Genomic DNA, 26,662 nt, shown 5'->3' on the forward strand with positions numbered 1-26,662 from the left:
CTGCTGATCTGTTAAAAAGCAAACATACTCCATAATTCAGCGTGGCACTCGTTCAGCCGCTCGCACACATACACAGTAATCTTTCCCTTTGCCTAGCATGTTCAAGGTCTACGGTGAACATACTTTGACAAGATAACGCGTCTGTGTGTTTCCCCCGCGTCATCGGCTGGTGTGAGCGTCTCGCGCGTCAGCTAAAAGGTCAGAGCTTCTCCTCGAACCTCATGCGACGCGTTTCCAATGGGCACTGCGATACAAAGATATTCCCTTTCGTAGTTCCACCAGCCACTTTTAGCCTCTTGTCTCTCTGCGGACGATTGCACGGCGTGCTCTCCAACAAAGTACACGCCTGCGGCAGCATCGTCCCTCTCCACTGCCCCACTTGACGCTCGCTTGCATAATGGTCGTCACGTACGTCGAAAGCGAAACACCCGTGAGTGCTACAGGTGCACGACCACAAAGCTTTGTCATTATTACAGCATGACGTCCATATAGAAGTCATGACTCTGAGAAGGTATGTTAATTATAATGAACATTCTCAAACTCCAATACGTTTGATAACTTCCTTCAAGAACGTCCAACTCCGTTCATTTCAAGCTCCATTTATTTCACGACAACAAACATGAAAACTGTAACATTTCCTGCTGATATTTCTCATATAAACAGGAGATAACCCTCATTTCAACCCCACCATGGTATTATTGTACATTAATCACCACATCACAACATATTCAAACTGAAAATACATTTGCTCAAGCAATTTAGCACATTTTATAAAAGATCTCAGTGAATGAGATGTACTTATCTGCCAATGACTATTTATATAATGGAACAATTGTGACATTTGATTATTTAACAAACTCATTATTTGCATTTTGATTAAAAAAAAACTAATTAATTAGAACACGGCATATAAATATGTCATATGACAGAATATAGTGGAGTATCTCAAAATCCAATAGAGCTGTGAATGATCACCTATATCCATAACATTATGACCACCTGCCACCTGTTGTGAAACTCTCCCTTTTCCTGCTCCACATGCAATAATGAATATTATACTATATATGTGTGTTGAACTCTGGATTTCTTTATATCTGAACCAGCATTAACTTGTCTGTCTCGGGTGATCTATTGGATTTGGCCACACAGGTGAGGGTTTTACTCACCAGCATGTTTAAATGGGAAATGGCTGGCCATTCATCCAGTTCACGCTTTTCCATTTTGACCATGATAAATACTGACCAACGCAGGCAAGTGAACTCCCCCGTCATCTTGTCAGACTCGGATGATTACATTTGCCTATTTTTCTCCTTCGAACACACCATATTTTAGGGCAAGTTGTCCATTTTCTGGCTACTACCAAGATAAAGAAAGAATCAGTGTTATTCTTTTCGCCTGTCGGCGCCCTGAATGTTACGGCTGATTGCTCTAAGGGTCAATTCACTGTTGAATTTGCTCCCAAACCAGCTGGATAAATATAAGTTTCTGTGTACTCTGGAATATTGCCCGTTCTGGTTTGACATGGCCGTCCTTGTGGAGGTTACAGCAGCAGTGACCAGACACGGAGAGATTAGTTTGTGTTCAAAGCCGATGAGAGGGGCAGTGGCGTTAATGGTGTGAAAGGGTGGCTGGAGCAAATATGAGGTAAAAGCCAAAACATTTTCCTCACAGATGTACAGTGTCCATCATTCTGATAGATCCAGACACGTTCATCATTAGTTGTCATTAGCTGTTTGTTAGAATTTGTTAGAATTTGTTAGAATGGAACTCAAGCCGATCAGTGATTGTCATTGAATGATTTATGGGCAGAAAAAAAATCAATGGCATTCCCACTCAGTGTGGTTCCCCTCCATCCAAAGATGCACTTTACAGTTAGAGATGTAGAAAATATTGGGATAATGCTTGAGAACTGAAACACCCTCATTTGTAGTAGGATAGCAATGTTTTTTGTTTAATTGATTAAATAAGTTAGTGGATTTAGGTAAACATTTCATGGTTTAAAATTGCCATGACTTTGTAATTTTCAAGTAGCTTGATCATTGATGATTAAAGAACAAAGTGAAATATGTGCATGAATACACCATATTTTCAATGTGGGGGGGAATTGGCAAAGGCCTCTGGACTTGTTGTTTCCACAATGATGTTTTCAGGTTGTTTTGTTATCTATTGGATTCATTACTATTTTCTTCAACTTTTACTTACTTAACTTACTAACATCTGTACCTTGGGTACAGATGGATGGATGGATGGATGGATGGATGGATGGATGGATGGATGGATGGATGGATGGATACATTTTCGGTCCTGGCGGGAAACTTTCATTCATTTCTTTTTAAGGATAACTTCCCTCTTGAAACAGCCAGCATTACTCATCTGGGAGTAATTTACGCATTTGTTCAACATTTCCAGCTGTGGATTTTTTGCACTAGTGAGTATTTATGTCACCAGTGTGTGGAATTGATAGGGCTCGCACTATATTTACTACAAAGAGAAACAGTGCGGCTCATGTGGGTGTTTTTATTTGTTCTCTGGAGCAGCTATGTTAGTCTTGGAGACATAATCAACACAGAGCTTGATATCATGATTTGTTGCCGCGGTTTTCGATTTTCCGCAGACAAAATTTCCTTTACAAACAACATCCGCATGAAAGAATAAATGACGAAAAAAGGATATGTCAACAAACGTGTGAAGAGGAAAATGTAAAAGAAAAAGAAAAGGGCACATCACTGTAAGATTGCATGAACATTTCACCTTTTTAAAATGTCGCAATTAATTAAGATTTTAATTAATCAAACCACCCTAACAGTGTTTTAATGAATCTAATAAGGGGACGATCATCAACTAGAAATATAACTGCGGAAAATTCCCACTGTATCGTGTTTCACACAAAAGGCCTCTCGCAAAGACTCACACCTGTCAAAATCGACTGGAGCACGTTCCAGCAAGTGTGTCAGCTCAGCATATTTCCATGCAACTGATCAGCCAATTACCAGACTAATTATTGCCTCTTGCAGATCTGTCACACTGTGCAAGTGCGGGGCAGCGGAGATCAATAGGATGTGCTAATCTGAGCCGTGGCACGCACGGGAGCGCGCGTGCACGTAGCAAAACGGGAAGGACGGCAATCAAACTGAATCAAAAACACCCACGAGCCTCTCGGAGGACCCCCCAGCCAGGCGCTGAGGCAATGGGGGTTAATGGGTGTGCTTGCGGTGCTTTGAGATCCGCCTGCACGAACGTACAAGTTGAAGCCATTATCTACTCTGCTCCAGTCAAATTTTAAATAAAGGAGGAGCAAGCGCAGATAAGAGGGGAATGTTTACTTAAAGCTCCAGGGTCAGAGCTGGGACTAAAGGAACAGGTAGCGTAAGTGGGGACTGCGGGATGGCTGCTCGAAAACAGCACTGAACTTTGCCTGAACTGAGAAAAGAGACGGCAGCGACAGTGGGAAAATTAAGAAAGGAAAAAGAAGATAGATGAAGGAGGCAAGAAAGGGTGAGGTGGTGGCGGACCAAAGCGAAGCAAAGTGAACTGATGGCTGTTTGATAGCAGGCGCCATGGCTGTGTGTGACTAATGAGTGAGGGTGAAAGAGTGAGAGGGGAACAAGCAGAGGGATGAAAGAGAGGACGGACATGAAAGGAAGGAGTTAAAGGGAAGAAGGAGCGAACGAAACGGTAAAAAAATCTTACTGAGGATTCTCGTCAGTGCGATCCGAGAGCATAAGAGACAGGAGTAGCTGAAGCAACTGAACTAAAACAAATAAATAAATACCAGAGCCTTGGAGTAGAGTCCTCTTAGTACATTTGTTGTGACAGCACCAGGGACGTAGCTACTGCTGAGGACAATGAGGTCATGTCCTCTGGAGTTTTTTGTTTGTTTGTTGGGTTTTTTTTTTAACCGAGACTCTGACTTTTAGCTACATGGGAGAGTTTATGTCACGCTGCAGTTTACTTAAATTCTGAGCGTAGCATGGAGAAAGAAAGCAAACAAAGCTCTTGGGACGGAGTGCTAATATCAGCACCTGCTATTTATCACGGTTGCTTTTGGTAAAATCATCGTGCAGTGATTCTTTCACAAAGAAAAGTTCATCTCCCTTATCTACGATTTTCAAAGTGCTGGGTGAGACGCAGCAGGATGCATGAGAGATATTGGAGCAGGTACAATGAAGGTCAGCAGGATTTTTGTTTTGCTTTTTCATTTGTGGGAAGAAATAAAAAATTGGAACAAGAAAAGATAAATCAAAACACTTTTACTTCAGAATTTAATGTGTCACAAAAGAGCCACACAGTGGCATGCTCATAGCTAAAATGACTCCAGTTTCTTTCCTCAGTTAAAAACAAACAAGCATGTGAGGCTAATTGATGGCTCAAAGACCCCATTTATACAACGTTTCAAGCGAAAAAGCATCATTTTCATTTCAGAAAGGTTTTGTATTTAAATGACAACATTTTGAAAATGATGGCCGTTTACACAGAAATGCAGAAAAAAAAAATTTGATTTCATGTTGTGCCACTCGAGGGTCCTGTTGGTTGTCTTTGTAATGAAACCACGGCAACGTGCATGCAAAGAACAATACGCTATAAAAATTAACAATGTCGGCTACAAGGAGAGACGACAAGTTGGATTGTTATTACAGTGACTGTCAACTATAAAACTACCAAGTTCCAGGAGATTACTGGGAGTCATGACACTCTGGAGGTTGCCGTTGTCGTGATTGTGCACCGACTCGCGCATGTGCAAAATAACTTTTTACTACAACCGTGATGCGCAAGTGCAGCAGCAGTGTTTCACAAAAGTTGCGTTTTCCCACCATTTTCACAGAGATGAAGTTGGGCCATTTTCAAAAAGTGGCTCCAAGTGCCATTGTCATGTAAACGGACACCCAAAACAAAATGAAAGTTTAGTGGTTTCGCCTGAAAAGGTTCGCCTTCACCCTGGGATGCAAGTATAATGGAGGAAAGTTGTATCCGTCATCTCTTCAGCTTGATTCAGAGTCTAACTTGCAGTTTTGCTGTAATCAAATGCACAGCGAAGGCATGTTTGCAAATATATCTATTCAAAACGTTAGAAGTAATGTATCGGACATAAGGACAATGCATGCATATACCAGAAGCTACATGGTTTTCCTCTTTGTTAGCAGATTTTTCCAGCAGGGTACAGTAGGTATCTATGATATTTAAAAAAACAATGGACATGTGGATTTGGAAGACCATATGTAAATAGAAAATACTGACTGTGAAAAACAGAATTAAAAAAACTAAAATAAATAAAATAAATATGCCACAAGCTTATAAATCTGCAGAACATGCTGCAATAGAAATGCCCTAAAGGGTAGGTATTGTACTCTCCTAAAGTAAAAAGATGGACTTTATGTATTAAGTGTAGCAAATTCAAAAAGGTTTTGAAATATAATGTGTTTTGGAAAATGGATTTACATAGATTTATATTTGTTGGCTTAACACAGAAATAAAACCCAAAACAAAACACAGAGGGTCCCACAATTTAAGACCACTGAAAACGCAGGAGAAACATGCAATTTGTACAGATTAAATGGATGTTAAGCCCACAAAAGTCAACCGCAAATAACTAATGAACATAAAATATGCTCCCTCCCGAAGCCAAACAGCCCAACAGAGCACACGTGGCAGATACAGACAGCAACACACAGAGATGAGCACACAGCCAGTGCGGGAGCTGATCAACGCTTGATTATCTTCCCTCAGTGCAGCACACCCTAAGCAGAATCAAATCGGATGACTTCATTAGCATATCATCTGCATAATGGCTCAGTCGGAGCAAGGGCATTCGCTTGCCACGTGGCCGCTACCATGCCTCAATCTGCACGGAGAGGGTTAGGGTTAGAGATCCTCTTTCATTTTTGCTATAACTAAACATATGCTTTGGCCTTTTTTTTGGATTACAAAATACATAACAACTGGCCAGTTAATTGAGGGCAGGCTGGAAAAAAAAAGACTTCGATTCATTGTGCTCGATTCATGTAGTTTCCTCCATTTATCAGTGTTTTAGCTGCAAATGAAACCTGTGAATGTTTGTACAGCCGACACAAGCTCTTCTTGAGCAGACCGAGACCCTATTTACAAATAAAAATATGAAATTGTTATCGTTTTGAGGGACCATTTACATGACAACTGTGCTCGGAGCCACTAAAAACGCAACTTTTGGAAAATACATGGGCCTTGTCTGGACAGCGAAAATGCTGCGATTGCACATGCGCGCAAACAACGGTAGCAACTTGTGGCTCAACAGGAAAACAACGTAATTTTCAGCGTTTCTAGCAATGCCATATAAACGGACATCATTTAGAAAATCTAAACGCCGATCTTTTCCGAAACATAAACAATGTATTTTCATTTAAAACTCTCTCGTTCTCTTGGAAATTGTTAGTATTCTTTGGTAAGAACCTGGTCAGTGGTATACAGTCCTGTATTGGTTAGCAACCGTGGTTAGAAGTGAGTACCTTCACACAGTCAGCTGAGGCGGTCTCTTGCAACTCGCTTCAAAACCCACACAGAGTCACACAAAAAGGAGTCATGTCGTATTATCAAAGCTCTTGGAATATTTATATCCTACAAATGGTGTGCCATTAATGGTCTTCATTGCTAACCTCACCAATGCCTGCCCTTGGCTCGCCACAAAAGAAACGGCCCTTCTCTTCTCACCTTTTGAACATTTCGTATCGCTTACTTTGTAACTTTAATGCTAATAGGAGTCACAGACATTTCTTCCATTAGTTCTGGCTGCCTTTTCTTCCCACAAGCACCTGCCGCCTTCACCTCGGTTCATGGGTCAAAATTCCCCCGAGCCGAGATGAAACGTGTTCTTTTTTTTTTTAGAGATGACACCTTTTCCGAGTCGTCTGCGTCGGGAGCGCTGCAGCCGGAGACACGCCGCATGGACGTTGCACATCGTCGCGCGTAAGCGCTCATGCAAAACGCAGGAAAAGAGAAAAGCTTGGAAGGAGGAGGAAGAGCCGGCGGTCTGTCAGGCTGCCATGCAGGGTTAGACTCCGCAAATGTGACGGCTCGGTCAGTTTGTTATGTCATTGATATTAAAGAAACAGAAGCATCAAGAAAGCAGAACAAATGTTTATGAAATGCAACTGTGGCAATCACTGTGGGACACGACGTTGGAACCAGAATAGTGGCGGCTGTGGTTGCCAGATCAGATATTTCTGTTAAGGATGTGTTTTTAAGTTCCGCACACTTAATCTGATTAATTGCATTCAAGACAAAGATGAACCATTCTGGATTTCCAGACTCATATTGAAATGGTTGTCATCTGTTTAACAGGCCCCTTGATTTAGTCATTTTAGAGGTTTAAAAAGCAGGTCTGACGAGGAGAAAACCCAAACATCAACAACTGTAGCGACGGTGAATTTGTAGAAGATGAAACTGAAGATTCAAGAAAAATAACCCAATATATAAAACAATGGCTGTAATGAATTTTAGGTACAATCGTTGAAACCTATTAATATAAACAGCATGAGTTTTAAACTAAAAACACCTAACAGACATTCCACCCAGTCAGCAGTTTGTTACTCATTGTTTTTACTGTATCTATATTAGGAACAAAGTATGTTTTGTTTTAAAGCCATTTACAAAAATGTCTGCTGACCTTTCTCAGAAAAAGGAAATTATATTTAGACTATTGTATTAGATGCAGATTGATACTAAGTGTGGCTCTACTGTGCATCAACGATATCAGCTGGTCAAAACTGAAAGCATCAAAGAGAAGGAATCGTATTAGCGTTACAGATAAAGAGCTCAGACAACATTTGTCTCCCCGTGCTTACTTTTACAATTGCATGTTTGCTATTTTGCTGAAATCTCCGCAGTCATACCCGATTACTAAGACTTACAAAAACCAACAGATCAGCACTCCACAGAGAAGCTGAGTAACGTTTCCTTGTTTGAAGCGTCTAAGAGGAACAAAAGGGATGAATTAAACTAAGAAAAGAGAGATGAAAGCGATAGGAGGAGGCGGCGCGCTCCAGCAGTAGCCGCTGTACTCCCCAACCATTCGGCTGCCATGCTTGTTTACGTTCTCCCTGGTGTGAACATCCATGCATGGCTGCAGCCATCACATCTACACATGTCACCCTTCTTCACGATCGCACAACGCTGCGCACAAACAGGCGCGCTCCCACGTATGGCTAAGCCTCCATACTCCGACTCACACAATGCAGCCCTTCCAGCCACATCTTAACCCAGTTCTTCGCATAAATCCTACTCATACGGTCCCAGGCACTTCACAAACAATACACTGCATTCCAGAGATTTTTTCCGCCAAATGTGCGCCACTACTTCTGCAGCTTCCTTCCCCTCATGTCTTCAGCTCCTGACACGGTTTTCAGAACCAATGAGCTCCGTTCTAATCGCTCCGTGGTCAACAACAAGTGAAACACGTGGAAGGTAGGGTGAACAGAATTCAACCCGCTGTCGCTCGTAACGCAGATCGACATTTATGTAATTTTAAAGTAGATTTTCTACTTGTCACCATATGTGTGTGTGTGTGTGTGTGTGTGTGTGTGTGCATGTGCGTGTGTGAACAGAGCACATTGAATATTTTGTGCAAACACACTGAATATTCTGTTGAGAAAGAGGCTTAACTGAAAGCAACACAAATAAAGATGGACAAATATGTCAGTTACATATTTGCATTCTCCCTCTCCCTCCCTCTCTCTCCCTCTCTCTCCCTCTCTCTCTCTCTCTCTCTCTGGCTGTTGCGTAACCACTGACGCAGTCATGATCCGTGAAAAAGTGAGAATCAGTTTTGCTCGGTTGATCCCAGAGGTCAGTGGCAGAGAGCGCGAACAGAGGGAGAGGAGTAAAAGAGAGCACAGGGCCAAAAAGGAGGGAGGGAGGGAGAGAGAGAGAGAGATGGAGGGAAGGAAGGAAGGAGGGACGATGTCTACAGATCATTGTGTTGGCATCAGTGAGTCGGTGTCGGTGGTTTGAATTGTGCAATGTAGCTGACATTGTTCCTGCTCATCTGGAGAACCCGGGGAAACAGGAAATGGCTCGAAGTAAAAGCGACAAACGAGAGGAGAAATGGCGTGACATGGGAATACTGGAGAACTAGAGGGAGGAGGGGGGGGGGGGAATTAACAGTGCATGGAGTAAATGACAAAGCAGAGACAGATATTGAAGAGGGTAAATAGAATAAACAAGAAAACAAAGCAGAATATTCTTCATTTATGTCCTCCAGAGTCACTTTTCCACACAGTAGAACCATCAAACATTTGGGAAACTTTCCTCCAGCCGAACAGCATTTTTCTTTTTTTTTTGAGAAACACTAAGCTTGCCAGGAGGAAACCTGCAGGTACAGAGCAGGAGGTATTTACGGCTCATATTTTTGACTGCTTGAGAAGCAGCCGGTCAGTACGGAAATCAATTTGACCGATGCCCTCAATTTTTTTTTTTTTGGGGGGGGGGGGGGCAACTTTGAAATCCATCTTGAGGACCATGCCACTGTTATTTATTTTTTTATTTTTTTTTAGGCTTGAGTAATGAGGAGAGGCTAAGTTAAACTCAATTTCAGGGTGAGCGTCTGGCCATTAATAGCCGTTTATCAACAGTGCGGCCGACACTCGGCGGGGCCAATAAGTGCCAGCTGGTGCTCCGAATCCCGGGTCTGAGGCCAAACAGGAAAAATCCTGTGACGCCACACGGAGGGCGAAATAAACCAGAACCTCGGATGACACGCGGTGCCTGCCCCTGTCTGGTGCATTACAAAGGACAAGGAAGGACAAATGCTTCATTTTCTAACATGCCATCATGTGTCAGTAGGTTAAGTACTACATTTAGAAGAGGGAAATGCTCGGGGCGTTATCCTATCTTATGGTTTTTAACTGCAGGAAATAAAATTTGGAAGTCAGAAGGCAATTGAAATGGAAATTTTCAGCGGCGGTTTTTGTTGAATGGTGTTTTAGGACCTTTTCATTCATAATTCATGCTTAAAAATATATGTAAACATCAAACATTTGATCACATACACTACTGTCCTGAAAAATCATGAATTATTTCCAAGAATTCACCCTCACTCTCATTAAAACAAATGGGAATGTAAAGTCTGAATTACACTAAAAGCATCAACCTGGGGCACGTTGGCACAGTTTTCTAAGCAAACACAGCCGCGTTTCTGTTTTTGAGATGAATTCTACATATCGGACAAAAAAATAATACGTAAAAAAAAAAATCTATTTTCAACATGGCTGATTCAACGATAAACTGTTCTCGCGCTACACCCTGACAATCAAAAGAAAGAGAATGCAGTGATTTGCACAAGTAAACTCGATATTTATGTTATAATCGTGAGCAAACAGACCCCGGTGCTTCCTGAGAGTCAAAAGTCTCCTGCATGCAGCAATCACAATCTGAATCATCTTGTACAAGAGATGAGCAATTTCAAAAAGTTCTGGACAATTTGACGCTGAGAAACAATATTCTGCATGAACAATCATTTCTTTTTATATGAGCAAGGCTTTGCCTCCAGATGGGGGCCACGCCAAGACAGGGAAAAAGTCAAGAAAAAAACCATACACATCACAGAGCATCACACGTTCACACTGACGACAACCTATTACATTTCTTTGCCCCGTGGAGGAAGTCAACTCATCTGGAATGGAACCATTAAAAAAAACTCCTACATGAATCACAGTTTTATGAACAACTGTACCACGATGCTGCCAGTCTTTCTTTGAAATGTTTAGTTTTCACTCAGATTCCACATCCTATCTGCAGTACCGCAAAGCTAAGCTCTCAAAGTACGCAGCAGAAGAAATGGCAGTGGTTCAGGCAAAAGAGGAAAACGAATCTGACGAAAAGAAGGAGAGTGTATCAAGATATAGCTCCATAGAAGCCATGGACAAAATTAGAGTTGATTGCATCTTTTGGGATGAAAAACTGGTGAATGCAAGTTTGAAGCTGCGCAAGCCGGCTGTGTGTGAACTCAAAGAGTTTATCCTCAGAGAAACGGAAGTCATCACAAGATCATACAGCCAAAATGCATTTCACATAAAGTGTGATGAGGTTCCTTTAACTATTTTTGTGCTTGTACAGGGTGTGGTTGAGGGGTCGCCTGAATTTACAATGAGTGGGTTCCTCATGTAGCAGCTGTGAATCACTGGTTTATATCACCTGGTGTCACCTTGACCGCAAATATCACTTCATTGCACTTGTCAAGCTGTTTTTTTTCTTCTATTTAAGCTTCCTCTAAAACAAAACCGACTCAAGTCATGTCACTCAAGTTCCTGCCTAATAATAAAATCCCAATGTCAAACAGAAGACCTCAATTAGTGGAGGAGTCAGTGAAGATCAGAGCACACTGACGACACGCAGCTCGTCCTAAAATACCAGCAGCCATTGTTTCGGGATTAAACTCGGCGACACGCGTCAGTGTTTCACTGTATGTCACCGGCCAATTTACAGGCGTCTACACACATCAAACTCCCCAGAAAAGCTGTAATTTAAGCACTCTGCGGATTGGCATGTCGAATAATGCGACTCTACGTGATGCTGACGCATGACACCTGTGGTAGACAATTTGAGACAACCACACGCTGCCATTTCTTTATTTCTTTTCTGCGCTAACGCGTGATCGTGATGTATCGTTGGAGTCGTAGCAGGGCCCCGAGCTGGAAGCAGGAATACGATGGAACCCCCTCCATGCAGATGAGAACCCCCATAAAGAGCCCCCCCCCCTTCCTCCTTGCTGCCGCTGTGTCATAGCTAGAAGGGCGCCTCGCAGAGACGTCTCACATTTGCGCCATGTCATTAACATCAGTGACACAATTTGAAACCTCCCCCCCGAGACTGCAATGGCAGGTAGGGAATGTTTCTAGTGGGAATCCCTGCTGTGGAACATGTTGCTAAAATAGTCTCACTAAGCATGAGTGAGTTCTATTACAGCAGCAGCGAAACTTTTCTTAAACTTCTTCTAAACTGGCGTCCATTCTGATGTGGAGTGGCATTTTGAAAATTCTCGAGTGAGCCGTGATCATCGGCAGGCTAATTTGAAACGACGTCCCAATTGTTTCTGTTTTCATTTCAGAAATGTCTGTTTACATGCCGACATTCTGGAGGCTGCCATTGTTGTTATTGTCCATCTACTCGCATATGCGGAGAACTGTCGACTCGAAAAGTTGCATTTTCCACGTTCCCACAAACTTCAAGTGTTTTCAGAAAGTTTCACCTTGGGAACAGTTTTCAAAAAGTTGCATTTTCACAGGTCCCAGAACTGTTACGCAAACAGACACCTAAAATGTCAAACAAAACCTTTCTGGTTTCACTTCAATACGTGTAAATGGAGCCGAAAAGTGAAGTAAATTGCACCAGGAATTTGCATTGGTGACTGAAAGCCACATCTAAAAGTATTTTAAAGGTATTTGCTTAAGAAGTATGTACAAACCCTATTGCAAAACACTGCTCTTTGCAACTGATTTAAAACATATTGCAGAAGAGGAGAGCGGGGAAAGAACAGCAACCACAGTGCATCAAATATTTAAGCCGTCATATGTTTAGACTACAAGTAGGCTGAGGCTACAACAAAAGCATACTGCTCTATTTTTCACTTTGGAAGAAATTTAAAGTTATAGAAAAGCTTGAATTAAAATACACTGGAGCATCCAGAAATGCTCATGTGCAACGTTAAAGGTGCTTCAGTGGGTTTTCTTTTTTTTACCCCTGAAGAACGGCATAGAATACAACGCTGAAAAGCTTTCTATAGTGGACTAACCCTGTGGGCTAACCCCCCCCCCCACCCAAAAAAAAAAAAAAAGCCATGAGAAGTGTGGACAGTGCTGTACATAAATCCCTCTGAAGCTGGGCGCAATCTGTGGAGAGGCAAGTAAGCACTCCCATCTTGAGCCTGGCGATGATGTGAGGCTCATGAAGTCCACGACACTCTGAACTGAAGAAACACAAGGCAGAGGAAGGAGGAGGAGGAGGAGGAGGAGGAGGAGGAGGAGGTGGAGGAGGAGGAGGAGGGTGGTAAGAGGAGGGCAGAAAAGCTTTCCAGAAATCCAAGACAGACACAGATAGGATGGGAAAGTGGCAGAGAGAGTGGAAGACAATTGTAGAGTGGGTGATGGCCTGGGAAAGAAAATGCATATAGACAGAGTATATATTCATCAGTGTATGCAGAGAGATGGAGGGGGTGGGGGGGGGGGGGGGGGGGGGGGGGAGGGGTGGGGTGTAGAAACAGAGCGAGCGCCACAGAGGCAGAGAGTGAAAATCGTGTCTGTGGGAACTTTGCCGCACGACTTTGAGGGGATAATTAGCGAAAGTGACTCCAGAAGTGGAGAATAAGTTCTCAGTCCTAAGCCTCCATGCAGAGGGATTAGACTGGGGCTGAACTCCTCCCTCCCTCCCTCCCTCCTTCCCTCCCCTCTAACTCTGCTCTCTCAAGTGGACCAGCGACAACTCGGCAATGGGGACAAGCAACTATGTCAGTACTCTTCCTCCGTCTGAAGCAGCTTCACTGCTGATGAATTATCCACCGTTTACTGAGACAGAGTGAGTACGGTTCCACTGTCGGCACCAAAACTGAATTATTAAAACCAAGCACAATAAACTACATAATGAAAATGTCGATATTTTCACAAAATAGCAAACAAATGCTATTGGAAAAGGGCCACAATATCAACATGAAGCCAATAATAATCAGAACAACGGATGTCAAATACAGTGAAATAAAAACAAACCCAGTTTCATTATGCAGGTTTTTACAAACGAGCCTGACAGCATGTCTTTGAGGCCAGTGTGAGTTTGCTTGCAGTGATCTCGGCTCTGTTTTCAGTGTTGTCTCCGCTACTCTTTGAAATTTGTTAAAAACATTTGAACTTGATCCAGTTTTGGCCCACGGGCCTTGTGTTTGACACCGCTAGTTTAAACGCTTGGACTCACACTGAAAAAGAAAATCTCACTCTCTGCGCAATGTATAATCCCAACGTTTATTTTCATATCAAGCAGATCAAAACCACACTCATCATTTTGTCTATCTCATTACAATAAACGCTTTATTGCTAATAAGGCCGTGGGAGACGGACACACTATAAACATTGTATTAAATGGGTATTACTTGCATTCGTCTGAGATAATAGAATTTGATAGATCTTTCATATGAAAGCAAATACCTATGAATGTCATCTTTAACCTTGAGCTGACCTGATAAACCCAGATGAATTCCATCCACATGCCCACTGGAAACATGCTTTATGAGGCCGAGAGGAGAAAATAAAGGTGCTACAAGCTTCGTGCAGAGCAGAATGCATTGCATCTTTTTGTCTGTGCTCCGATTGTTGAGTGGCAACAATATGTCCCCCATAATCCTTTTCTACTTCAAGGTGATACCACGGCCTGTGACACAATCCTTCCACTTCATATCTGGATGTTTTGCGAAACAGCTGTGGACTCGCGGTTTCTATAGGCACATAACTACGGTAAACCCGACTAACAAGATTGGTAATTACCACCCAGGCTGTTCTGATCGGATCTCATCATCTGGGCGACACAGAGTTACGACCACATTTAGAATATCGGCTGAAAATGAAGCCCATAATTACAACTTGGACTCGCTCCATGTATTTCACAGAAATATTGTCCTACTTTCAGTTATTACTTCCTCGAGTGCAGAAAAGGTCAAATCCAGCAAAAAAAATAATAAAAAAAGTTGTTACATTTACTGTTAAATGGGAATAAGTGAGTTTAACATCTTGGAAGCAGAGGTTAATTATCAAGATATAATTTTTTTTTTTTAAAGGCAATAAATGTGAAAATATCTGCAGGCTGATGTGCAGCATGTTGCTAAATGGAGCAATGTTGCTAACTGGAGCAGAGTCCCTGGTCAGCTGCCACGGTTTATAAAAAAAAAAGTTTGCAGAAAAAGAGCATCACGTCTGAGCCAATAACAATCAGGTCCCGTCTGATTGCGAGGGGGACCGAAACTTTTCCTGCAACTGGCTCAGGGTGCATGTGGCACCGTCCCCGGATTCTGAGCGCAGTGGGATGACAAGGTGCTCCATATTTTTCATTTACAAATACCGTGGCCTCGCAGCGCTGACACGCTCCCCTGGCCCCTTTATCTTGCCGCCATCATTTTTTTTCCCCCCCTCAAGCCTCTCGTTTCCTCTCCTCAACTCTTTCACCCCCACTCTTCCATGTCTGCTCTCAGGCGTCTCTCATCTCTTCTCCCACTTACTCTGCCCTCTGACCGCTGCGCCATTTACAGTACATACACAGGGCTGCAGAGACATGAATCTAACAGCACAGGGACCTGCGATGAGGCACGTCCTGGTTTTGCACAATCCCATCTCCATATTTCTCGATTTAAAGACAAAAAAAAAAAAAAAAAAGGAAAGCCATGTAATGGGTTACATAATGTCAACACTGCCTTTGTTTGCATGTCTGCATGTTTTACAATCATCTTTCATCACGGTTAATCAAGTTTTGATTAATTAGCGTCAGTAGCGATTGTGTTGTTCATCCATGTTCTTACGCGTTTCTTCCTTTCCAGGGACAAACGTAATCTGGCTCCTTTCTCGAGATCACAGCGGGGTTAATACAGATATAGAGACAATCATTCACACTTACACCTATGGGTAATTTAGACTCCCCGGCCCATCCGATTTGTCCTTTAAGTGTTGGAAAGAACTGGAACATTCAGAGGAACCCCCCCCAATGGACCGAACAAGAAAGAGTCTGATATGCAGTGCATCAAACCCCTCTGTTATGCAACAACGATAACCACTTAGGCCCTGTTTACACAACAATATTTTCCAAATGAAAAAATAAAAGTTGCATTGTGTTTTGGGAGTCCATTTACAAAACGGTCTTTCATTTTCGCAAAAACAATTGCACTGTCACCAGAGATATCGTCATGTAAACGGGGCCTTAGCCTTCATGGGACTCACTGCGACCAATGATGAGTGGAGATCAGATTTTGGATACAGAAAAAAATCTATAAACTGTTGCTCACTGAGAAGCAAAGATGATCATAGACAATTGTAAATGAAGGAAGCAGGAATGTAACATGATCAATCTTCATAGTAAGTACACATTTCAACAGAAGAAAAGCAGAGCGATTAATAATAAATACAAATTGACTCTAAACATGCTGCAAGAACCAATAAGGTACAAGTTTTGACATAATGCAATAGCATGCTAATATTGCAATAAGTTACTTCATCCATTATTGCCTGACTGAAGTGGCATTAAAATTAGTTTTAAAGAATTTCCCCTAGCAAGTCACAAGTCGTTACAGCAGGACTACGAACATGATTAAATAGTGTGTTTGACTGCTTACAGATGAAACCCAGGATCACTTCCAGAGCCAAAGATCACATCACATCAGTTTGTGAGATTACATGTTCTCCGCGAACAGTGTGTACTCTTTGGCCGCTGCATGAAAGCTTATCCTGGATGCTGTCAGAGGTTCGGCTATCAGACTGGACTGATAGGTGGATTTGAAGAAATGTACACTGCAGCAGGTTAGTGTTACATTCACCAAACACAGCATTTTTTGTTGTTGTTTTTTTTTGTTTTTTGTTGCTTTTGAAATGTGAAGACATGTTTTCTGAAAACATAAACAATTATGCAACGTGAGAGGCCAAACAATGATTAAGCAACTACAACCATTTACTCCGCGTTTGAAACAATACAACCTCAGCTCCTCCAGTTTGATCAGCATTTGTGAAGGAAGATGCTCTATCCTGAGCATGTTAGTACAACTTGAAAACCACATGTGAATGAATGGCAGCAACACAAATCGGCTAAATCACAACAGTGCCAACTTAAAGAGGTAAATCATGCATTTGAAAGATAGAGTGACAACAGCTTGGCAGCATTACAGGAAAAAAAGTCAGTAACCATTTAAAACTTGAGCTATTGCAGCTGCATTAGTAATTCCATACAGAACGCCATCACTCTGTATTGTAGTTAAACACATAAACAAGATAATCTATGTGTTGAAGCCAGTTTCGCAACTAAAGGTCATTAAAGAAAATATTTGTTGAAGCAGATATAAATTAAGATCAACACAAACACAATATGACCTTCCATGCAAAGCACACACTTCTAACCAATGAATCATTGGGATGTTGTCTGAGCGATTGCAACTCTCAGAGCCTTCTTCATCCAAATGAAGCCAAATGTCAGGTCAATTTCACCAATCAGCCATTTTTTCCCCCGACAGCCATAAGACTGTCACGGCGCCGCCTCCGCACGCGCCATCATTAACGCTCACTGTTTACACAGACAATGAATAATCCATCGCGAAAGCTTACTCTCATCATTTTTTCATTAAACGGCGACAATCAAGCGAGAATCACTCGGTGGCCCTCCATTCGGTTCCACCGTCACCCGGGCCTCCGCTTAATCTCACACCCTTCTATGCTTTCTCTCTCCAAACACCCAGAGGAGCACGTGAATGTTTTTAACGCACACACACATAATAAATGATTAAGCGGATGTCGAAACGCACAGGTTCACACACACCGACACACGACATCTGCAGTTCGGATGAGAGTACAGTGCAGAACAAAAGAAAAGGGATTTCTGTACCTTTGTTTCTACCTACAGGTTTTGGAGAGAAGAAAGGATCCATGGAGGTAAGAGAAGGGAAGAGTGTCATCCCAGGCAGACCACCGGAGAGAGACAGCAGAAAGTAAGGATAAACTATTATTAGTCTGCAATGAGCCTGCACATGGGCGACTGACACGAGCATGCAAAAAAAGATGTTGAAATGGGAAGGATGCATGCTACTTCACAAATGCAACAGGCAAGACTAATTTCTACTATATATATAAAAAAAAGTGATGCAGGAATTGTTATTCACATAATTAAAACCCAGTGAAAGAAATGCGAACCTCTTTGTCATTGAGATTTATTCCATTTTGACATGGAAGTCAGAAGAGCACAAGACTCGTTTGAAATTAAATAAAATGTATTGTTTCTGTAAAAACTTTATTCAGTTAATTTTCCAGAATATACACCTGATATTAAAACATCAGTAAAACAATATTGGCCAAAGTCGATCTTTAGTTTCTTTGCAGCTGTGTACTGTTTCTCTAAAATACAATTCCGTATCAAATGACCGTGTGAGTGGATCTATGATTTAATTCCAATAGATTTGATTGCAAATAAATTAGACTTGAAGGCATCAAAACAATGGAACAATGATGGTTTGAATATAAACTGTTATATGTTTAGTATATAACATTGTGAAAAGCTTCAGATTCCACTGACTTCTGCAATAATCTATGTGTCATGAGGAACAATACATTTAAAATGGTGATCTATCCCTCAAATAATAATAATAATTTGGATTATAAAGCTGTAAAATAATTCGAATGCATGTTTTAGTGCTTCTCAAACATGAATCGATTAAAATACAGATGAATGTGATCATTTCAATACTTTCATACCGTTACACACAATTAAATTAAAACCAGTTTCTAAAGAGTAAATTCAGGATTTCTACCCTCACAGTTTGGTTTATTCTTTGCTTTTGCCTTCTCTCTCTGAAACCTTCCTCTTCTGCGCTGTCTGACCAAATTCCAGTGATTTCCCTTAAACAACCCCCCCATGCCTCCTCCCCCCACAGTCGGTCGTGTCACTGCATGTTTGCTGTGGAACTGAGAATAGTACACAATTATGTAATACACAGAAACCTGGGTAAAACAAGACTGAGGAGAGACAGAGGCACAGGGAAGGGGAGGTGGGGGGGGGGGGGGGGGGGTGTTTGAAGGTGAGATGTGGGACATGCCATGCTGCACGCACCCCCCCAACACACACACACACACACACACACACGTTCTTCTGCAGCAGTGCAACACACAAATGCACATGGACAGGTAGCGAAGGCACACGCAGAAAATTTACGCCCCAAAACCAAGCCAATGGGGAGATAGCGAGCAAAAAAAAAAAAAGAAGAAGAAGAAGACGAAGAAGAAGAAGAGGGTACCTTGCTCTGCCTTCAGGTGCGCGAGGCCTTGAGGAGAGAAAAAAATGAAACGGACAGGAAGAGAGTAGAATTGAGAACAACAACACACCAATACTACAGTCGTATTGCCACTGTGCATGCTTTGCATGAGGGCAAAACATGGCTGTCACACTAAAGAGCAAAGCTTTCCCCCAAATGCATCTGAAAGCTTCCCGTTAAAACAAATGACTTGCAGAGAGTGTGCGAATATAAAGATGCTGTGCAGGTTGTTTACTATGCAAATTGCAAATTGGATTACTGGTACTTTTTTTTTTTTTTTTATTGCATTTATAATTGTGCAAACAATAATCAGACTTTAAAAAAAAAGACTCTGTTGGTACAAATGAGATTAAGCTGTGAGAGATTCTTCTCCACTCACCTGGTTTTCTCTGGACTGCTGTGGAGGTGTCACAGGAAACGAGAGGAAGCAAAGAGAAAGAAGCCGCGCATTAGCAACACACTACAGCTTCTTTTGCATGTGGGTCTAACCATGCAAAACATTCCACACTGCTAATAATTGAGCTGCCATGTAAGGGAGCAAAAGAGCTGCCCCTTGACATGCCTGATTCAGTGTAAGAAAACCCCCTGTGGAAAAAAAAAAAACCCAACACATTTTATCTGTCCCGTCCTCTCAGGGAGCCAGATTGACATTACATTCAATTGCAAACAACTCTTTCACATTGCGAATATTGTCAAAACATTATAATATTCTTGTAGCACACCGAGCCTCTCACACACACAAAGAGACACATAAATCTTGCAGATTCATGGCAATTTCTAGACTTTTTTTTTTTTTTTTAAGGCTCTCAGGACATTCTCAGACCCATGTTTAATTTTTCTTTTCCTCCACCTGCCACTTCACGCCAACCTCTTGTGATTTTATTTTGAGGAATGCTCACAGAAGGGCATTCTTTAAATGCCTTTCAACGCAGGATCGAAGAAATGAATGACACCTCATGGGCATCATTCGGGCGAGGCGAAGGAACGACGAGTCGCTCTTTGTTCACTTCCACAAATCTTCTACGAGAGCGTCACGGGCCGACAACGGGAAAGTTAACTGGACAGATGACATTGGTGCGGGGATTTTCAAAACTTAAGTCACATGGGGCCCCAAACAAGAGCACAAGCCAAGTGTTAATGTTTGGTTTAATCACCTCCGTTGTTCAGCTCCAGGTCCCTCACAGTATGTTCAGAGATTTCGGGGACAAAGGTGTATCATTTAAATGACCTAAAAGATTGTATTCTGTTCACCTTTAAAATTGAATTTACTAATTTGATAACTTTTGATAAATTTGTGGATGTTAATTTCTCTCTATATTCTGCTTTCATAGACCAGTCTATATAAGTAAGTGCAGGTAAAGAGAGTTTTTTGGGGGACATTTACTGAATTGGGATGCTGTTGTTTTAGATCCCTTCTTATAGTGCATTTTGTCGTCCTCAGCTTCCGCCATGCTACTTTACCACACATCTTACAACACTGTGATGTTTACCAAGCCCAGTTCGCTCGCCAACATTTAATTTTCAGAAAATGTTTGCGTTTCCACTGCAGCATTTTGAAAACGATGCAAGTTTATGTGGAAACGGCATAAACGCTGACAATGATGTGATTTTCATGTTGGGCCACTAGTGGGTGCTGCTGGTTCGTATGGAGTAACAAAGTTGGATTAACATCACAGGTGACTCAACGATAAAACTACTAAGTCCCAGGAGAATATGCACTGGGAGTCATGCAGTAGCCACGGCTCTGAAAAACTTAGTTTTCCCACGTTTCCATGGAGATGGAGTCAGGGCATTTTCAAGGCATTCTATCCATGTCATTTGCCTTCTACCACTGGATACCACCAGTGAATTTAGATTTTTACATTTTATTCATCTTGGGCAACATTAAGTCTTTGTTTGATGCAAATGTTAGCTCACAATTAACCCTAACCCTCCCTCTTCCTTTTCTGGCTTCAACAATAACATCGCTCACTTCAAAGTAAGCAATCATTTGCAGTAACTTCAATTATTAATTTCAATCATGGAGTTATTGTTGTAAGGTTTTATGATCCTAATGGAAGCACTAATTCCAGGGATTGCAGTAAAACATGCATGAACTTACCGTATATGATATTGTTAAGTATAGTATTTAACCGTTTACAGCAGTGCCTGACAAGATTAAGTGCCTGCGAATTCTACTTCATCACATTTAGTCTCAACACTTGTAATCAGCATCTTGAAAGAGCATCAGGAGCTGACAAGAGGAAATTAAACAATTCTTAATTGAGACAGACGACATCAGGCGTTTAGAGCATCAGCTCTAATAAACAATATCAGACCCTAATTTGAGTGCTGTGCCCGGTCTGCTCCGTACCACTGGATCCAACCAGTGAGTCTCCACGCTTGGGTTTTATTCCTCCCAGCCAGCTTTAAGTCTTTGTTAAAAATTAAATTTAAGAGCCTCGACATGAGACATGAGATATTGTTGGCGAGGAGGGGCGGTAAGACGATTTCCACGGAAATTCGGGCCGGTGAACTTGAGGTTAGATTTCCTCCTGTCTCCTTTAGGGGGAGTCTAAAATGGATGCTCCTTTCCTTCTCCTCCCACTCATGAAGGATGACATTGGCAGGGGGAAAAGAAGGACGAAGCATGGAAGCGCGGGTGGGGGTGGTGGGGGGGGTTTGTGGGGCATGGCGGCCAGCTGATAGACAGCGGTGCGATGCTTTCAGCTCTCAAAAAACTACAGGGGAAGGAGAATTAAGAACCCCTGGATATTTGTGCCTGGATCAGCAGGTATGATGCACCTTGTCAGTGTGCATACAGGATGTACACGTTTGCATGTCGAACGCTCAGCATGCCATGTAGATAAGACCCTTTCTCTCATTGCAACCGTACTCAGAACAAGCCAATGTGCCGTGGAGGACATGTGGTCCGAGCGTAATCCCCTGCTCTATTTTACCAGCAGCTTCACCACTCAAATCCAAACATAATTTTCAGCTTGGGCACTAGACACAAATGCCCTCTGCACTGGAATCAGGCAAGTCCCTGCACCATTTTTTTTTCTTTTTTTTTTTTTTTTTCTCCCTGACCTACTTTTTATAGTAAGATTATTGTAACTGTCATTTTTTTCCATGTCTGTTTATTAATCCCCAAAGCTAAGCCTGAAGGCACCATTTCAGCACTTGCTTAACAGTTTGCTTGCTCTAGCCTTCAATTACGAGCCTTCCATCAGGCATATTTTTAAGGTCCTTAAACTGTTCATTAAAAACGCATGGAGCTGGGTTGTAGAAGAAGAAAAAAAAAAAAAAAACAGGCCACCTTTTTGCATATTCATTAAAGAACCCAGTTAACCACCTTGACCTTACGCATATCTCATTGTAATAGGAAAACCCCAAGGTATTCAAGCCACTTCATAATGTCACCGGCACTAAGTTAATTGAACTGAATGAGGTTCCATATCCACATCATTACCATTAAAGATACTGATATTTGCACAACTAATATTAAGAGCACACTTGTGTTAAACATCAGCGTGCGAAAAGGAGTAGTTAGGGAATCCTTAATGACAAGACAAAGCTCCGGAGCATCCAGCAGGCGGATTTGCCTGCCAGAGCCTGCACGTATGCGAAAGCGAGGGCCGAGTGGCGTCTAATTTCAGTTCGTTGCCCTGACACAGTTAGTCACACTGATACATCCTGATCCACGCGGGTGCGGAGACTGAACATGTGTTTTATGGCCAACTGTTTGTGATGCTAAGCCGCGAGCCGAGCCCGACGGTTTGAGGGAAAGAGCTGCGGGAAAGCTCAGCAGAGAGACGTGGGAACCGTCTCGTGATTATCTCGACAGTCGGGCGGCAGTGCAGACTAACCCCAGCGAGAGGAAACGCCGAGCAAGAGTGGGCAGGCAAGTGTGGGAACGTGGAGACTTTTCAGAGAAAGCGGCACAAACTGCATGTGCACCACTTCCCCATTTACTCATTTCTCATGTTGCATGTTATTTCTGCTCACTACTTCGTTTTTTTTCCCCTTCTAGGCCAGTGGGCTAGCAGGCTACCGTTAGGAATACGGCTGGCAAAATGCTTCCCAGGCCCAGTCCGCTCAGTCAGTCAGCCATCTGCCTGTTTTAACGAGCAGCTTCAGGGATTGGAAGAGGGTGGGGTGGGCGGGGGGGGGGGGGGGGTCTGTGCTGATGTGTGTGTGTTTGTGTGCATGCATGCACACATGCAAATGTGTCTGAGCATGTGAGAGCTGGACCACACAGTCTGATAATGCAACAGATACGTTTTCACAGGTTTGACAGATTGCATTCGTCGCTCATTAACGTACAGCACAATCACTGTATACGGTGTGGACAGGTGTTACAAGTAGTTGTTCATATCTTAAGTGCATCCGAATAGTCTTTTATCCCTCCCACTAACCCCCCCCCCCGCCGCGCTGGTTGAACAACAAGCATTTTACCACTTGTGGACCCGTGCGCATGAAAATTAAAAAGGGGGACAAACCTCGACGCTAGTTTGCCGACAGACAGTTTGAATTGACGGTGGTGTTTGTGCAGGCATTTTCCAGGCAAATTAGCCATCTCTGTTCTCATTATCCCTCTAATTATGGTTCCCAGTCTCTGTGGCATAATCAACAATCAGCCACATCAGTTAATGGGGAGGAAAAGAGCAGAGCAGCAGTCAGATCAGGGGGACAAGCATGACTACACTCTGTGTCTTCTGCTTTTGTGGCCATAAAAATAAGCGGATAGATGCTTGGATAGATTGTTTTTTAGGTGAACAAAAATTTAAGGAAGCAAGTGGGAGGGGCTGGTTCTTGTCCAACAGATGACCTCCGAGGACAAACCAGGGTACAGTGAACTAGCGGTGAATCTCCTTGTCACACTCGCTCTGCCCCGAGGCTGAGATATGACCACCTCTCTCCTCGCCTCGCCTGTCCGTCTCACTGAGCTGTAAATGCACTCTTTAAAAACCTTGCTTGCTTTACCACCAAGATGTCACAGTTCCCCCGTCGGCCCCTCGGTTAAACAGACCACCTACACCTCCTCTATTGAACGTTCGACACAGGCAGCGAGCAAATGGGATGAAGTGAAAAAGAGGTCAAGTCCAGCCCGTGCGCTTGACTGCCCGGCAACCAGCACATCGCGTGCTGTCCCGAACGCTGCCACAGGCTAACACTCCCGACCGACGCTCCCAACAGCAGAGCTGTCGGAACCCAAACAAAAAACGGAAACCGAACGACACAAAGCAGAAGGGTCGTATTTTATAAGACACAGTATCGTGGTGACAAAGTAAATCTTCTTGTCTGCATTAGATACCGTTCAAAATAGCTCTTAATCAGAGCCGTGGCGTTCAGTGAGCATTCCCCTGATTTTTTTTTTTTGGGGGGGGGGGGGGGGGGGGGGGGGGGGGCAAAATAGAGTCATCCTTCAGCCATTGCAGTGTGATTTAGACGGGCAGGAAGTGGGTCAGCGGTGGAGGAAATTTGACATGGGTCTTTTCACACACTCCTACAATCCCGACACATAAAGCAAAGGGTAAGGCATGTGAGGTGAGAGAGAAATTGCGTTTGGAGTATTACTGGCGTGGAATAAACCGGGGAATTTTTTGTGATGTCGGGAAGGCGACACCACTCCTCGCCACTGCCGGCATTGATCTCAACGCTATAAGTGGTGGTGTGTTTTGAAAGAGGCAGGGTTAACATTAAGCAGAGTTCATTCAGCAGGGCTGCACACAAACAAGTCATTTAAAGCACAGGAGAATCATGTCTCTTTTGGTTTTTCTTGAACAGAAAGAGAAAGACCAGTTACCCTGCGATGTATCACTGTCATCAGGGTGTTTGAGGGCAGACAAGTGTTAACTGAAAAAAAGCTTTTTTTTATGCCCAAAGCTTTAAAGGTGCGAAGACGGCATTAACTCGAATATTGTCAAAGTGCTGCATCTCATCACACTCCCCAAAGAAGAGATGGCCTTGGCACAGAAGCAGAATGAAAAGAGATAAAGTTGTTTCTCGCTCAAAACTTTGCGTGTACCTTCAGGTCCCTGCAGCACCTTGAAAAATCAGAATACATTTAGTGAAGGGAAAAAAAAAAAAAAAAGAGGAAAACTCAGTGTTGTAATTTTAGTCATATCAGCTTAGACCATATCCACCACTGCCTCATCAAAAGTAATAACTGTGAAGGGAGAGGAAATGCTGAGCACATCACCTTCAATTTAACTCCCACGTGAAATATGAAGACTTACTAAAAGAAGCTGCAAGAACAACAACAACCCACTGAGAGATACTCTGATTCAACGCCCTGTGTGGATTGCATTCAGTCTTACTGATGTGTCTGAGTGGAGCTGCTCCTGCGTGATAGAAATGACACTGCTGTGTGATTGCTACACTGAAATCGGTTCACAAGTTTAGTGAGGCACAAATCACATCGGAATTTCCAACACGGTTATGGAGATTAAGATTCATGGTGGAGCAAAATAGAATCAGTTTTGCGCCTGGAAATGGGTTCAACAAGACATATCTGAAGGAATGACAGAATAGTATGAGCAATTTGTGTCGTATACCTGAAAGCAGACAGTAGACCTCCTGGTGGGTAAATTCTATATCTGTAAGAAATCTCTCAGATTTTTTTTTTTTTTTTTTTTTAATAAAGGTTTTAATCAATATTCAGCGCTTGACACAGAAAACTCTGGAGTCAGGCGTCTTACCTTCAGTGCAGTATCGACCTACATATCCTGTTTTGGAGCAGTCGCAGTAGGTTTCTCCATCCGCCAATGAGCAGATTCCGCCATTCTCACAGGGGTTCTCTGTGCAAAGGCCCATCATCTCCAAGCGTACTTTCTGACTATTGATTAGCGTGGCAGTTTACTCCCATAACTGAGGTCCGTGATAATTCCTTTGAAGGGCGGTAGCTCGCGGACAGAGGGCAGAGTGATGGCAGATGTGCGGATGTCCCCCGGGACCCCTCCCAGAAAAAGGTCGCTGACGATCTTCATGAATTGGCGCTGTGGTCGCACCTCCTCCGTCTTGGTCTGGCCGTCCACGGCCAAGCCCGTCCGCAAATTGTGCCTGTTGACGGCGGCGAAGTGCCAGCGGCTGTCGTTGACCATTTTGCTGGAGGCGATGGTGGTCTCGGCGCAGTCGATGCTGATGCGGAGCTGCAGTTTGCCCCCGGACACGGTGAGGAGCAGGAAGTCACAATATCCGCCGTCGTCGAAGTAGAGGAGCAGGCCTTCCGATTGCGAGGTCTTGAACTGGAACGTCAGGTCACTTCTGGAGCTGGCGTCCCAGCGCAGGTAACGAGCCCACTGACCTTCGGAGCCAGTGAACTCCAAGCCCACGCTCAGGCCCAGCATGGTACTTAGCAGCATGAGGAAATGCCCGTGTAGGCTGTTTGGATTCATCGTGGAGAATAACAGCGTGTGCCAGATGAGGGCTAGAACTGGGGATGGATCCTCAAAGCGATAATAACATCTGATTACAGTTTTGTTCCAGGGCTTATCTGCTGATTGTTATATTCCACATAGATAACTTTAGAGGCAAGCAGACACTGCAAAATCCTTTTAGTTTTGACTTTAAAGGCAGATCTCGCACTGATAATGGATGGAATCTAATCTTGACAGCCAAGTCTGTGGAGAGATGTGTGGAAAAATATCCAGCTTCCACACCAAGTGGAGAGATGTGAAG

The 26,662-nt window shown here is 43.0% G+C and overlaps 1 protein-coding gene across 1 annotated transcript in view; it reads right to left on the minus strand.

Moving 5' to 3' along the window:
* nrxn3b (neurexin 3b) overlaps nucleotides 1-26,379 on the minus strand; it is a gene marked incomplete at both ends in the record, with an annotated part of 330,758 nt that extends 304,379 nt beyond the window's left edge. Inside the window, 2 exon segments of the mRNA XM_080514353.1 lie at nucleotides 25,657-25,833; nucleotides 25,836-26,379. Coding sequence (XP_080370479.1) covers nucleotides 25,657-25,833; nucleotides 25,836-26,379 — 721 coding nt within the window.
* Between the last annotated feature and the right edge of the window lie 283 nt (nucleotides 26,380-26,662).

Source organism: Blennius ocellaris (assembly GCF_963422515.1).
Source record: "Blennius ocellaris genome assembly, chromosome: 18".
NCBI classification, from domain to species: Eukaryota; Metazoa; Chordata; class Actinopteri; order Blenniiformes; family Blenniidae; genus Blennius; species Blennius ocellaris.